This window comes from Pristiophorus japonicus, chromosome 32 (assembly GCF_044704955.1).
Source record: "Pristiophorus japonicus isolate sPriJap1 chromosome 32, sPriJap1.hap1, whole genome shotgun sequence".
NCBI lineage: Eukaryota > Metazoa > Chordata > Chondrichthyes > Pristiophoridae > Pristiophorus > Pristiophorus japonicus.
In genome coordinates, this window is record NC_092008.1 from 2,700,570 (window position 1) to 2,716,827 (window position 16,258).

The 16,258-nt window shown below is 52.0% G+C and overlaps 1 protein-coding gene across 1 annotated transcript in view; it reads left to right on the forward strand.

Annotated features, from left to right (window-relative positions):
- The window catches only part of LOC139240489 (serine/threonine-protein kinase WNK3-like), a 167,302-nt gene that overhangs the window by 131,756 nt on the left and 19,288 nt on the right, over nt 1-16,258 (forward strand). The window contains exons 12-16 of the mRNA XM_070869024.1: nt 1,375-1,525; nt 5,873-5,989; nt 9,384-9,560; nt 12,644-12,695; nt 14,219-14,344. Coding sequence (XP_070725125.1) covers nt 1,375-1,525; nt 5,873-5,989; nt 9,384-9,560; nt 12,644-12,695; nt 14,219-14,344 — 623 coding nt within the window. The remainder of the gene's footprint in view (nt 1-1,374; nt 1,526-5,872; nt 5,990-9,383; nt 9,561-12,643; nt 12,696-14,218; nt 14,345-16,258) is intronic.

Genomic DNA, 16,258 nt, shown 5'->3' on the forward strand with positions numbered 1-16,258 from the left:
TGTTGGCCTTTATTGCAAGAGGATTTGAGTATAAGAGTAAAGTCGTCTTACTGCAATTATATAGGGCCCTGCTGAGACCGCACCTGGTGTACAGTTGGGTCTCCTTACCGAAGGAAGGATATACTTGCCATTGAGGGAATGCAACGAAGGTTCACCAGATTGATTCCTGGGATGGGGGGATTATCCTATGAGGCGAGATTGAGCATACTGGGCCGATATTCTCCAGAGTTTAGAAGAATGAGAGGTGATCGCATTGAAACACAACATTTTTACAGGGCTTGACAGGGTAGATGCAGGGAGGATGTTTCCTCTGGCTGGGGCATCTAATTATGCTAAACCTGTATCAAACCTTGGTTAGACCACACTTGGAGCACCATGCACAGTTTTGGTCTCCATATACCTGGGTTAGACCACAGTTCTGGTCTCCATATACCTGGCTTAGACCACACTTGGAGCACCGTGCACAGTTCTGGTCTCCATATACCTGGGTTAGACCACACTTGGAGCACCGTACACAGTTCTGGTCTCCATATACCTGGGTTAGACCACAGTTCTGGTCTCCATATACCTGGGTTAGATCACACTTGGAGCACTGTGCACAGTTCTGGTCTCCATATACCTGGGTTAGATCACACTTGGAGCACCGTGCACAGTTCTGGTCACCATATTATAAAAAGGATATAGAGGCACTGGAGAGGGGGCAGAGAAGATTGACAAGGATGATACCAGAAATGCGAAGGTATACATATCAGGAAAGGATGAACAGGCTGGGTCTCTTCTTAAAAAGAGAAGGCTGAGGGGTGACCTAATAGAGGTCTTTAAAATGATAGGTTTTGATTGAGTGGATACAGAGAGAGTGTTTCCACTTGTGGGGAAGAGCATAACCAGAGGCCATCAATATAAGATCGTCACCAAGAAACCCAATGGAAATTCAGGAGAAACTTCTTTACCCAGAGAGCAGTGAGAATGTGGAACTTGCTGCCACAGGGAGGGGTCGAGGCGAATAGTATCGATGCATTTAAGGGGGAGGCTGGATAAACATATGGGGGAGAAGGGGATAGAGGGTTATGCCGATAGATTTAGATGGGGAAAGACTGGAGGAGGCTCGAGTAGAGCATAAACGCCGGCACAGACTGGTTGGGCCGAATGGCCTGTTTCTGGGCCGTATATCCTATATTAAAAAAAAAAATTCAAGCAACTAAATCCTCCATTATATTTAGTTAGCTGAATTTAAATTGCCCGGCCACTGTGGTGGTGCGATTGGATCCGGTGTCTCTGGATCACGAGTCCGGTAACATAACTACTGGGTCACCATGTTCCGTTGGTTGTTTGGAGATTTGCACTGACACCGGTTTTTCCGTTTTGCTTGCTCAGCGCGGCTCCTGAAGCGACTAAAGAGGGGGCCAACGGCAGCGAGGTTGGGAACGGAAAGCCCGACAAGCCCCAGAAATCCCAGCCCAGGAGGCCGTCGTGCGCACGAGACCGGCCGGATAAGTCGACCAAATTCCAGCTGACTGTTCTACAGGTAAATCGCAGGTTGCCTGATCTTGGCTACCAAGCGTCTACAAATTGGGGTTCGTTGGCCTTCGCATCCCCAGTCAGAAAGAAAGATTTGCATCTTTGCAGAGCCTTTCATGACCACCGGACGTCCCAAAACGCTTCACAGCCAATGAAGTACTTTGTTATTTGAAGTGTGGTCACTGTTGTAATGTAGGAAATGCGGCAGCCAATTTGTGCACAGCAAGCTCCCACAAACAGCAAGTGATGATGACCCAGATTATCTGCTAATTAGTGATGTTGATTGAGGGATAAATATTGGCCCCAGGACACCGGGGAGAACTCTCTCCTCTTCTCCTCTTCAAAATAGTGCCATGGGATCTTTTACATCCACCTGAGAGGGCAGACGGGGCCTCGGTTTAATGTCTCATCCGAAAGATGGCCCCTCCGATAGAGCGGCGCTCCTTCGGCACCGCCCCTCCGACAGGGCGGCGCTCCCTCGGCACCGCCCCTCCGACAGGGCGGCGCTCCCTCAGCACCGCACCTCCGACAGTGCGGCGCTCCCTCAGTACTGGCACTGTGTGTCAGCCTAGATTTTTGTGTTACAAGTCCCTGGAGTGAGTAGGATTTGAACCCACAACCTCTGACTCAGACGAGTGTGCTGCGCACTGAGCCACAGCTGAGCGTAGGAGCAGGAGTCGGCCATACAGCCCCTCGAGTCTGCTCCGCTGTTCAGTGAGATCATGGCTGGTCTTTGACCTCAACTCCACTTTCCCGTCCGACTAAGAACACTTGGCTCGTAAAAATCTTACCGATCTCCGATTTAAAACTATTAATTGAGCTCGTGTCCACTGAGGTTACCACACTTGGACCACTCTTTGCGTGAAGAAGTGTTCCTAACTTCTCTCTCGAAATGGCCTGGGTCTGATTTGAATGTTCTGTCCCCCTCGTCCTCGCCTCTCCCACCAGCGGCAATACTCTCTCTCTCTCTCTCTCTCTCTCTCTCCCTCTCTCCCTCTCTCCCTCTCTCTACCCAATCAATTCCTTTCAAAATCCTAAAAGCCTCAATCAAATCACGGCTTAACCTTGGATATTCCAGTGAACACAAGCCGTGGTTATGGGGAGAAGTGTCGGCCCTTGCTCGACTCGTCCTCATCATACCAATTGGGGCTTTGAATGTGCAGGGAGTAACACTCGGTCTGTTGGATCACCAAACCGTTGCATTTCCCAGCTCCCTCATATCATTCCCGCTCACCTATCGCCTCCTGTGCTCGCTGACTTACATTGGCTCCCGATCCGGCAACGCCTCGATTGTAAAATTCTCATCCCCGTCTTCAAATCCCTCCATGGCCTCCTCGTCCCCTTCCCTATCTCTGTAACCCCCTACAGCCCCTACACCCCTCCCTATCTCTGTAACCTCCTCCAGCCCCTACACCCCTCCCTATCTCTGTAACCTCCTCCAGCCCCTACACCCCTCCCTATCTCTGTAACCTCCTCCAGCCCCTACACCCCTCCCTATCTCTGTAACCTCCTCCAGCCCCTACACCTCTCCCTATCTCTCTAACCTCCTCCAGCCCCTATAGCCTTCGCTATCTCTGTAACCTCCTCCAGCCCCTACACCCCTCCCTATCTCTGTAACCCCCTACACCCCTCCCTATCTCTGTAACCTCCTCCAGCCCCTACACCCCTCCCTATCTCTGTAACCTCCTCCAGCCCCTACACCCCTCCCTATCTCTGTAACCCCCTACACCCCTCCCTATCTCTGTAACCTCCTCCAGCCCCTACACCCCTCCCTATCTCTGAAACCTCCTATAGCCCTCCACGATCTCTCCTCCAGTTCTGGCCTCTTCTGCATCCCCTGATTTCCATCGCTCCACCTTCGGTGGCCGTGCCTTCAGCTGCCTGGGCCCCAAGCTTTGGGACTCCCTCCCTAAACCTCTCCACCTCTCTCTCCTCCTTCAAGACGCTGCTTAAAACCCACCTCCTTGACGAAGCTTTTGGTCGCCTGTCCCACAATCTCCTTCTCTGGCTCGGTGTCAAATTGTGTGCAATAACACTCCTGTGAAGCGCCTCGGGGCGTTTTTCTACATTAAAGATGCTCGTTGTTGAGGGATAATTGGACGGTGCCCACCGCTGACGTCGCCCCCTTGAGCTGACTGCTATCGTGAGGGAGAACAGCCCCGCGCGGGAACCCTCGACTTGCCCTCTGAGCTTCAGCTTTTCCCCACGAGTCTCCGCTCGGACCAGGGAGGATCCCCGCCTGACTCGTGCCTACTTCCGCCGCCATCCGGCAATCCCCCGGCAAGCACCGACCGGACAGGCGGTGTGTGCCTGGCTGCAAGGTCGGGATCCTGCTCGGGCCGGGCGGTCGACCCCATGCCCTGCAGTGTGCCAGCGGATAGTCTAGGGGATGGAAATTCCATTGGCAACCCCACCCCTTCGCGGCCGAGAGGGGCGGCTAAGGACTTGCCGTCTGCGTGGGGCGGGTACCTCGGCTCGCGGCAAATTTGGTTGGGCGGTGGGGACGGCCCCAAGAGGTACTGCTGCGCGCTCCACCGCGAAATTAGGCAGGTGCGGTGGCCTTGCTGTCCGCCGTTTGTACCAACTGGAAAAGCTGTCGGTACATCGGGGATCCCGGGGCGGTGTCGTCCAACGATCAAGGTAAGTTCATGTCATGGATCCAGACATCTTCACTGCTTGTACTATTACATATGATGTGCCACCAGAGGGCACTACTGTGGGAAACTTGTACACCAGCTGTACGGTCACTACGGTGTGCCACCAGAGGGCACTGCAGTGGGAGACTTGTTGGTTACCTGTACAGGTGTGTGCCTGGCCTACTGATCCTCACTCTGGAGTTACATTAAATGGAGTAAGGTCACTACAGTTCAAGTGCAATACATTGCCTGGTGGAGTCATTATCAGAGCATCTAAAGACATATGGGTTAACTTTGCGTATTACTGGCACCAGTGGGGAAGATGGGGGTCAGAAGTTTTTTCAGCTCTCATTCCGGCAGCCCCACGGTTGGGAGATTCAGTCGGCCTCCTGAGCGACTGCTCCGTTGGTGCCCGAGGATGTGTGTGCGATGCCACCTCTAGCGCTGCTCTCTCACCTTTGGCCGGTAAAACTGAAATTGCCAGTTTGAGGCGGGGTGATGACTGCTTAAGAATTCGTGGCAACACATTGCTATTGAGAACTAGTTTGTTTATGAACAAAGATTTAACAATCACACGACACATTACCAGTTCATCCACCAGGCTCATGACTGCATTCCTCATCGTGGATTCCCCCTGAACCCAACTGGCTGGGGTTTTATTGAGCCTCGTGAATATCACGTGACTGGCTAAGCCACTCACCATGCAATAGCTCTGCAAACCCGTGAGCATCATCATCACAGGCAGTCCCTCGGAATCGAGGAAGACTTGCTTCCACTCCCAAAGTGACTTCTCTGGTGGCTGAACAGTCCAACACAAGAGCCACAGACCCTGTCACAGGTGGGACAGTCATTCGTCGAGGGGAAGGGGTGGGTGGGACTGGTTTGCCGTGCGCGCTCCTTCCGCTGTCTGCGCTTGACCTCTTTTCGCGCTCTTTGCTTTGAGACTCGAAGAACTCAGCGCCCTCCCGGATGCACTTTCTTTCTCCATCTCAAGCGGTCTTCGGCCAGGGTCTCCCAGGTGTCAAGTGGTGACGTCACACTTTACCAGGGAGGCTTTGAAGGTGTCCTTGTAACGCTTCCGATGCCCACCTTTGGCTCGTTTACCGTGAAGGAGCTCCGCATACAGCATTTGCTTTGGGAGTCTCGTACCTCTGTCGTTAAGCTACATTACGCGGGCGATGCCTGCGTCTGCGCACATTCTGAGGCTGGACTCCAGGATCTAGTCAATGTATTCACCGAGTCATATGAAAGCAAGGGCCTTACGCTTAACATCCGTAAGACAAAGGTCCTCCACCAGCTTGTCCTCGCCGCACAGCACTGCCCTCCAATCATCAAGATCCACGGCACGGCCCTGGACAACGTGGACCATTTCCCATATCTCGGGAGCCTCTTTTCAACATCAAACCCGTGAGCATACTCACAGGGGGCACACATTATAATAATGACCAGAAAATCTGTTTTAGTGATGTTGATTGAGGGATAAATATTGGTCCCAGGACACCAGGGAAAACTCTCCTGCTCTTCTTTGGTAAAAGTTCCCATGGCACTATTTCATTCAGGCAGTGTCACCGCCTCCAAAATTCGGCCCCTAGGGCTTTGTGTGTGAAGGAAGGGTGAGGGGGGGTAGGGTCAGAATGAAGCTTTGGAAGCCACATTGCGCTGCATTGTGTAATGATGAGTTATCTCCACCCCCCCCCCCCTTCCCCTCCCCCGGACAGGTTTCCAATGTGGGAGACAATATGGTGGAATGCCAGCTGGAGACGCACAACAACAAAATGGTGACCTTCAAGTTTGACGTGGACGGAGATGACCCGGAAGATATCGCTGTTTACATGGTGAGTCCGTGTGACATCTGAGCACATCCGATCGAAACCGGAAACGCTGCAGCCCCACCATGATCGGCCAATACCTGATCAATAGATAGATCAGACAGCATTAATAAGCAATCTCCAAGTAAAGAATTCCCTCGAAATGAGTGACCATAGCATGGTTGAATTTCAAATTCAAATGGAGGGCGAGAAAGTTGGATCTCTAACCAGCGTACTAAGCTTAAATAAAGGAGCCTATGAAGGTATGAGGGCAGAGTTGGCTAAAGTGGACTGGGAAAATAGATTAAAGTGTAGGACGGTTGATGAACAGTGGTGTACATTTAAGGAGATATTTCACAACTCTCAAGAAAAATGTATTCCAGTGAGGAGAAAAGGGTGTAAGAGAAAAGATAACCATCCGTGGCTAACTAACGAAATAAAGGAAGGTATCCAATTAAAAACAAGAGCATACAAAGTGGCCAAAACTAGTGGGAGGACAGAAGATTGGGAAGCTTTGAAAAGCCAGCAAATAATGACTAAAAAATGATAAAGAAAGGGAAGATAGACTATGAAAGTAAACTAGCACAAAATATAAAAACAAATAGCAAGAGTTTCTATAGATATATAAAAAGGAAAAGAGTGGCTAAAGTAAATGTTGGTTCCTTAAGAGGACGAGACCGGGGAATTAGTAATGGGGAACATGGAGATGGCAGAAACTCTGAACAAATATTTTCTATCAGTCTTTACGGTAGAAAACACAAACAATATCCTAACAGTGGATAGTCGAGGGGCTACAGGGGGGAGGAACTTATCACAATCACTAAGGAGGTGGTACTCAGTAAGATAATGGGACTAAAGGCAGGTTAATCCCCTGGACCTGATGGCTTAGGGTCTTAAGAGAAGTAGCGGCAGGGATTGTGGATGCATTGGTTGTAATTTACCAAAATTCCCTGGATTCTGGGGAAGTCCCAGCAGATTGGAAAACTGCAAATGTAACGCCCCTATTTTAAAAAAAAAAACAGGGCAGACAAAAAGCAGGAAACTATAGACCAGTTAGCCTAACACCTGTGGTTGGGAAAATGTTGGAGTCCATTATTAAAGAAGCAGTAGCAGGACATTTGGAAAAGCATAATTCGGTCAGACAGAATCAGCATGGATTCATGAAGGGGAAGTCATGTTTGACAAATATGCTGGAATTCTTTGAGGATGTAACGAACAGGGTGGATAAAGGGGAACCAGTGGATGTGGTGTATTTGGACTTCCAGAAGGCATTTGACAAGGTGCCACATAAAAGGTTACTGCACAAAATAAAAGTTCACGGGGTTGGGGGTAATATATTAGCATGGATAGAGGATTGGCTAACTAACAGAGAGTCAAGATAAATGGTTCATTCTTGGGTTGGCAAACAGTAACTAGTGGGGTGCCGCAGGGATCAGTGCTGGGTCCCCAACTATTTACACTCTGTCCCTTCTTCCAAATCGTTAATATAGATTGTAACGTAGCCAAGTTTACTGACGATGCAAAGATGGGAGGAAAAGCAATGTATGAGGAGGACACAATAAATCTGCAAAAGGACATAGACAGGCTAAGTGAGTGGGCAAAAATTTGTCAGGTGGAGTATAATGTGGGAAAGTGTGAGGTCATGCACTTTGGCAGAAAAAAAATCAAAGAACAAGTTATTATTTAAATGGAGAAAAATTGCAAAGTGCTGCAGTACAGCGGGACCTGGGGGTTACTTGTACATGAAACACAAAAAGTTAGTATGCAGGTACAGCAAGTGATCAGGAAGGCCAATGGAATCTTGGCCTTTATTGCAAAGGGGATGGAGTATAAAAGCAGGGAAGTCTTGCTACAGTTATACAGGGTATTGGTGAGGCCACACCTGGAGTACTGCGTGCAGTTTTGGTTTCCATATTTACGAAAGGATATACTTGCTTTGGAGGCAGTTCAGAGAAGGTTCACTCAGTTGATTCCGGGGATGAGGGGGTTGACATGAGGAAAGGTTGAGTAGGTTGGGCCTCTACTCATTGGAATTCAGAAGAATGAGAGGTGATCTGATCGAAACGTATAAGATTATGAGGGGGCTTGACAAGGTGGATGCAGAGAGGATGTTTCCACTGATGGGGGAGACTAGAACTAGGGGGCATGGTCTTAGAATAAGGGGCCGCCCATTTAAAACTGAGATGAGAAGGAGTTTCTTTGGCTTGTAAATTTGGAATTCTCTGCCCCAGAGAGCTGTGGAGGCTGGGTCAGTGAATATATTTGAGGTGGAGATAGACAGAACTTTGAGCGATAAAGGAATGAAGGGTTATGAGGAGCGGGCAGGGAAGTGGAGCTGAGTCCATGATCGGATCAGCCATGATCTTATTGAATGGCGGAGCAGGCTCAAGGGGTCAAACGGCCTCCTCTTATTATGTTAGAGGAGGTATGTAAACACATGTTGCTGTTGTCGTCTGTCCCCCTCCTGGTGCTAATGTGTTAATTTTGTCCCTGGTTTCTGATCGTTGGGCCTTGTATATAAGCGTGCAGCGTTACTTTTGCCAGACCACGTGCTGTTACACAGCCGATTTGCTACTTCTGGTTTCCCTTCACTTCTGAGGAAAGGTTGAGCAGGTTGGGCCTGTACTCATTGGAGTTTAGAAGAATGAGAGGTGATCTTATCAAAACGTGTAAGATTATGAGGGGGCTCGACAAGGTGGATGCAGAGAGGATGTTTCCACTGATGGGGAGACTAGAACTAGGGGGCATGGTCTTAGAATAAGGGGCCGCCCATTTAAAACTGAAATGAGGAGAAATCGCTTCTCTCAGAGGGTTGTAAATCTGTGGAATTCGCTGCCTCAGAGAGCTGTGGAGGCTGGGTCATTGAATATATTTAAGACAGAGATGGACAGTTTGTTGACCGATAAAGGAATAAGGGGAGCGGGCAGGGAAGTGGAGCTGAGTCCATGATCGGATCAGCCATGATCGTATTAAATGGAAGAGCAGGCTTGAGAGACACAGAGACACGCTCTCTCAGTACCGTCCCTCCAACAGCGAGGGGCTCCCTCACTACCGACTCTGCTCCTTCAGTACTGCCCCTCTCTCTCTGTCTCTCTCTCTCTCTCTCTCTCTCTCTCTCTCTCTCCCTCCCTGTCTCTCTCTCTCTCTCTCCCTCTCTCTCTCTCTCCCTCTCTCTCTCTCTCTCTGTCTCTCTCTCTCTCTCTCTCTCTCTCTCTCTCTCTCCCTGTCTCTCTCTCTCTCTCTCTCTCTCTCTCTCCGTCTCCCTCTCTCTCTCCCTCTCTCTCTGTGTCTCTGTGTCTCTCTCTCCCTGTCTCTCTCTCTCTCTCTCCCTGTCTCTCTCTCTCTCCCTGTCTCTCTCTCTCTCTCTCTCTCCCTGTCTCTCTCTCTCTCGATGCTTTAAAAAGTTTTTTTTTCGTGGCAGGTGGAAAATAATTTCATGTTGGAAATTCAGAAGATGAAATTTATTGAAGAAATGAGGGCCATTATTGCAACTTCGCAAGAGATTCTGCGAAACCTATCGGAGGGCGAGCGAGGGGCCGACATTGCTGCCCATCACCCCCCAGCGGAGCCAGGACAGTCTGACAACAGCGGCAGTGTGGTAAGTCCGCAATGGATTGTCGTTCCACCTCCTGACTTAAACCGCCTCTCCCCGCGGTGCCAAAAAGCACACATCTCAAAATTAAGGCGGATTCTCTTTGTATTTATAAGAAGCCGGGTTCATGGCACTTGAGAAAGAGAGAGAGAGAAAGATGCACAGGAACAGAGAGAGAGAGACACACACACACACACACACACACACACACACACACACACACGCACACACGTATAATTGTGAAGTGAAAGAAAAACTTACATTTATATAGCGCCTTTCATGGCCACCGGACGTCTCAAAGCGCTTTACAGTCGATGAAGTACTTTTTGGAGTGTGGTCATTGTTGTAATGTAGGAAAGGCAGCAGCCAATTTGCGCACAGCAAGCTCCCACACACAGCAATGCGATAATGACCCAGATCATCTGTTTGAGTGATGTTGGTCGAGGGATAAATATTGGCTCCAGGACACCGGGGAGAACTCCCCCTCTGTTCCTCTTCGAAATAGTGCCATGGGATCTTTTGTGCCCACCCGAGCGAACAGACGCGGCCTCGGTTTAACGTTTCATCCGAAAGACCGCCCCTCCGACAGCGCGGCGCTCCCTCAGTACCGCCCCTCCGACAGCGCGGCGCTCCCTCAGTACCGCCCCTCCGACAGCGCGGCGCTCCCTCAGTACCGCCCCTCCGACAGCGCGGCGCTCCCTCAGTACCGCCCCTCCGACAGCGCGGCGCTCCCTCAGTACCGCCCCTCCGACAGCGCGGCGCTCCCTCAGTGCCGCCCCTCCGACAGCGCGGCGCTCCCTCAGTACCGCTAAATGTCAGCCTAGATCTATGTGCTCCAGTCGCTGGAGTGGGATATGGACCCACAACCTTCTGACTCGGAGGCGAGGGTGCTGCCCACTGAGCCACGGCTGACAATACTCATAAAGTATAATGCTGATAAAGTGAGAGAACCTCATGAGAATAAAGAACCTGCCTTTATGTAGTAGCTTAGCACGCCCCCTAAGCATGTTGCAGCCAATGAATTTCTTTTGAAGTGCAGTCACTATCGTGTCGCGAAACCCAGCAGTCAATGTTCGCACAGCAAGATCCCACAAACAGCAAATAAATGGCGTGTTCATCTGTTGTACCTGGTGTTTGTGGAAGGAGGTGTGGGGGCCAGGGAACTGGGACAGCTCCTTGCACTTTGATTAGTGCCATAGGAGCTTTTACGTTGCAGCTGGAGAGGCAGGCCAGACTTGGCCTGGGTTTTGTGTTTCAGCTGAGAGAGGTGCGGCCCTTCGGCAATGTAGCACTCCCTCGGGACTGCACCGGAGCGATAACGCGGTTAAGTCCTGAGGGTGGGATTTGAACTCTCAAACATATATGATTTGGCTGGGAGTGCCACCAGTTGACACAAGAGCATAAGAAATAGGAGCAGGAGTCGGCCATTCGGCCCCTTAAGCCTGCTCCACCATTTAATAAGATCACGGCTGATCATCGACCTCAACTCCACTTTCCCGCTCGATCCCTCGATTCCCCTCGAGTCCAAAAATCTATTGATCTCGGCCTTGACTACTCAACGACTGAGCCTCCACAGCCCTCCGGGGCAGAGAATTCCAAAGATTCACCACCCTCTCAGTGAAGAAATTCCTCCTCATCTCAGTCCTAAATGGCCGACCACTTATCCTGAGACTGAGAGACCCCCTGGTTCTCGACTCCCCAGCCCGGGGGAAACATCCTCCCTGCATCTACCCTGTCAATCCTCCTTGTATCTTTCAATGAGGTCACCTCAAATACTTCTAAATTCTAGAGACTATAGGCCGAGAATATAGGACAACGCACCCTCTATGTGACACCTGTGCAGGTCCCACAGGAAAGGAGGCTGGAGCAATCTCCGATTCCTGCTCCTTGACCTGCCCCAACTCGCAAACGGAAAAAGAAAGGTTCCTGATAGTGCCCTTCTGAGTTTAGAATGGAGGCAAAATGTTGGTGCAGTGTAGAGGGAGCTTTACTCTATATCTAACCCCGTGCTGTACCTGCCCTGGGAGTGTTTGATGGGGACAGTGTAGAGGGAGCTTTACTCTGTATCTAACCCCCTGTACCTGCCCTGGGAGTGTTTGATGAGGACAGTGTAGAGGGAGCTTTACTCTGTATCTAACCCCCTGTACCTGCCCTGGGAGTGTTTGATGGGACAGTGTAGAGGGAGCTTTACTCTGTATCTAACCCCTGTACCTGCCCTGGGAGTGTTTGATGAGGACAGTGTAGAGGGAGCTTTACTCTGTATCTAACCCCCTGTACCTGCCCTGGGAGTGTTTGATGGGACAGTGTAGAGGGAGCTTTACTCTGTATCTAACCCCTGTACCTGCCCTGGGAGTGTTTGATGAGGACAGTGTAGAGGGAGCTTTACTCTGTATCTAACCCCCTGTACCTGCCCTGGGAGTGTTTGATGAGGACAGTGTAGAGGGAGCTTTACTCTGTGTATCTAACCCTGTGCTGTATTGTTTCAGTGCTTTTTATTTTCTTTTCCATTTTCTCATTTATTTTGTGGCTAATTTCCTGCCCCTGCCGGCTGCTCTCCTCGAGGTTCTTGCTCTCGCTGGGTTATGGGTCACTGTCTGCTGCACCTCCGTCGTGTGGTCCTTTCCGGCGAGTCTCAGCCGAATGTTTGACCACGGCCGTCGCTGGATTCGGGTGTGCCGAGTAAACTGGTATCGCCTGGCGTGGTGGTGGGTACGGCACCATTGCACCCCTGGGCTTAAAGAGGGGCACGGTCAACCCGGGGTCTCGCCGCCAATCGCCATGCGCACGTCTGCTCTCCACGTTGGCTGCAATTGCTCTCTTCTCTTTACCTGCCCCCCCCCCAAAAAAAAAAGGGTCAAATACCCTCCTGTGGCGCCTGAAGATCGGCGGTGCATGGCGCTGCAGCTCACGGGGGGCCGTCCCGAGGCAGGCCGCCGTCTTCAGTGGGGGGAGGATAGAGGAGGCAATCAGGCGGGGGGGGAAACATATCCACTCTTCCGCGTTCACGTTAGGTGGGCCGCCTTTAAGAAAAGAGAGCTTGATTTCGGCTGCTGGCTTGGATGTTAATCTTTGTTTTTCTATGGGTTTAGCACGTAGGTGCAGAGCAGTTACAGATGAGCCAAGCAATCTCTCAAACAAGCGGTGAGTACTGTGGAATCAAACCTTCGCCGTGTCGGGACACCAGCCCAGTCCACCCACCGCGTGTTAGAATGTCACAGCGGCGACCATTGTGCTTATAAGGAAGGGCAGTTCTCTCTCTCATTGACTGACACGCACACGCACACACCTACATGTAAAGACGGTTGACCTCTCTGTCTGTCTGGTTTGTCCCTGTGGTTCCACACATCCGCCCAGGGGTGACGCGGAGCTCCCTGGGGGACTGGCTTTCCCGGCTTTCCCGGTTCCGCCCTCCGCCGAACTCGGCGGGGCTGCCGGAGTTGCTGGGCCGTGCCCTCGGGCGGCAGGGTTGCGCGGTGAATCCGGTGCCTCCCGCCAGGGAGGGAGGGCGTGTGTGCGCCCACGGACGCACATGGATGTGTGACGGCTGCTCCGGCATGGGCACGGCCTTCAAAAGGATGGAAACGGTGTCGAACGGAAACTGCCGCGGGGCAGGGGGGCAGGGGGGTGAGGGAGTTCTTCATCATCGGCAGTCCCTCGGAATCGAGGAAGACTTGCTTCCACTCTAACACGAGTCCTTCGGTGGCTGAACAGTCCAATACAAGAACCACAGACCCTGTCACAGGGTGGGACAGATAGTCGTTGAGGGAAGGGGAGGGCGGGACTGGTTTGCCGCACGCTCCTTCCGCTGTCTGCGCTTGGTTTCTGCACGCTCTCGGCGACAAGACTCGAGGCGCTCAGCGCCCTCCCAGATGCACTTCCTCCACTTAGGGCGGACTGGTCTTTGGGCCCAGGGACTCCCAGGTGTCAGTGGGGGATGTTGCACTTTATCAGGGAGGCTTTGAGGGTGGTCCCTTGTAACGTTTTCTCTGCCCACCTTTGGCTCGCTTGCCGTGAAGGAGTTCCGAGTAGAGCGCTTGCTTTGGGAGGCTCGTGTCGGGGGCATGCGGACAATGTGGCCCTGCCCAGCGGAGCTGGTCGAGTGTGGTCAGTGCTTCGATGCTGGGGATGTTGGGCCTGGTCGAGGACGCTAACGTTGGTGCGTCTGTCCTCCCAGGGGATTTGCAGGATCTTGTGGAGACAGCGTTGGTGGTATTTCTCCAGCGACTTGAGGTGTCTACTGTACATGGTCCATGTCTCTGAGCCATACAGGAGGGCGGGTATCACTACAGCCCTGTAGACTATGAGCCTGGTGGCAGATTTGAGGGCCTGGTCTTCGAACACACTGGCGCACTGGAGGCGGTGTTGGATCTCGTCGTCAATGTCTGCCCTTGTTGATAAGAGGCTCTCACGGTATGGGAAATGGTTGTGGGGGGGGGGGGGGGGGGGAGGTGAGTGCAGCGTTCAGATGAGCGGGGCCGCATTTGCGTTCGCAGTTGCCCCCCCCCCCCGCCCGCGGTGAGCCCCAGCCTTGGGGGTGGGGGAGAGTGGGGAGATGGTGAAGTGGCTCGGTGCCGATCGAGTGTGTGTGTGTGTGTCTCTCTCTGTACACTCTCAGCCCCGCTGGCTTCACTCAGCAAACCCCCCCTTGTGTGTGTGTCTTTCAGGCGAAGTCGTCCAGCACTCCTCCTCCGTCGGCCGCTGGAGATTTTTCATCAACCAGAAGATAAAGAGCCGCGAGGCGGACGGGCAGGTGGATCTGCAGCCGGGTCCGCGGCCCCAGCCCGAGTCCGGTAAGGAGCACGCAGACTCCGGGGGGCGGGCGGCAGGCCAGTAACACTCGGTTCTAAACCCCCCCCCCCCATTGGGGGCCGCTCGTGTTCATTAATGAAGCTTGCAGCAACTCACATTTATACAGCATCGTAAAACGTCTCAACGCGCTTCAAACAAAAGACCTATATAGCGCCTTTCATGACCACCGGAGGTCTCAAAGCGCTTCACAGCCAATTAAGTGCTTTTGGCGTGTAGTCACTGTTGTAATGTGGGAAACGCCACTTTGCGCACAGCAAGCTCCCACACACAGCGATGTGCTAATGACCCAGATCGTCTGTTTTAGTGATGTTGGTCGAGGGATAAATATTGGCCCCAGGACACCGGGGAGAACTCCCCCTGCTCATCGAAATAGTGCAGTGGGATCTTTTGCATCCACCCCAGAGGGCAGACGGGGCCTCGGTTTAATGTGTCGTCCAAAAGACGGACCCTCCGACAGTGCGGCGCTCCCTCAGTACCGCCTCTCCGACAGTGCGGCGCTCCCTCAGTACCGCCCCTCCGACAGTGCGGCGCTCCCTCAGTACCGCCCCTCCGACAGTGCGGCGCTCCCTCAGTACCGCCCCTCCGACAGTGCGGCGCTCCCTCAGTACCGCCCCTCCGACAGTGCGGCGCTCCCTCAGTACTGCACTGAAGTGTCAGCCTAGATTTTTGTGCTCAAGTTCCTGCTACAACTGTACAGGGCCTTGGTGAGACCACACCTGGCATACTGTGCACAGTTTTGGTCTCCTTATAGAAACATAGAAAATTGACGCAGGAGTAGGCCATTTGGTCCTTCGAGCCTGCACCGCCATTCAATATGATCATGGCTGATCATTCCCTCAGTACCCCTTTCCTGCTTTCTCTCCATACCCCTTGATCCCCTGAACCGTAAGGGCCATATCTAACTCCCTCTTGAACATATCCAGTGAACTGGCATCAACAACTCTCTGCGGCAGGGAATTCCACAGGTTAACAACTCTCTGAGTGAAGAAGTTTCTCTTCATCTCAGTCCTAAATGGCCTACCCCTTATCCTAAGACTATGTCCCCTGGTTCTGGACTTCCCTAACATCGGGAACATTCTTCCCGCATCTATCCTGTCCAGTCCCGTCAGAATCTTACATGTTTCTATGAGATCCCCTCTCATCCTTCTAAACTCCAGTGAATAAAGGCCCAGTTGATCCAGTCTCTCCTCATATGACAGCCCAGCCATCCCTGGAATCAGTCTGGTGAACCTTTGATGCACTCCCTCAATAGCAAGAACGTCCTTCCTCAGACTAAGAGACCAAAACTGAACACAGTATTCCAGGTGGGGTCTCACTAAGGCCCTGTACAACTGCAGTAAGACCTCCCTGCTCCTATATTCAAATCCTCTCGCTATGAAGGCCAACATACCATTTGCCTTCTTCACCGCCTGCTGTACCTGCGTGCCCACTTTCAGTGACTGATGTACCATGACACCCAGGTCTCGTTGCACCTCTCCTTTTCCTAGCCTGCCGCCATTCAGATAATATTCTGCCTCAGTGTTTTTGCCCCCAAAATGGATAACCTCACATTTATCCACATTATACTGCATCTGCCATGTATTTGCCCTCTCACCTAACCTGTCCAAGTCACCCTGCAGCCTCTTAGCGTCCTCCTCACAGCTCACACTGCCACCCAGTTTAGTGTCATCCGCAAACTTGGAGATATTACACTCAATTCCTTCATCTAACTCGTTAATGTACATTGTAAAGAGCTGGGGTCCCAGCACTGAGCCCTGCGGCACCCCACTAGTCACTGCCTGCCATTCTGAAAAGGGCCCGTTTATCCCGACTCTCTGCTTCCTGTCTGCCAACCAGTTCTCTATCCACGTCAATGTATTACCCCCAAAACCATGTGGTTTGATTTTGCACACAAA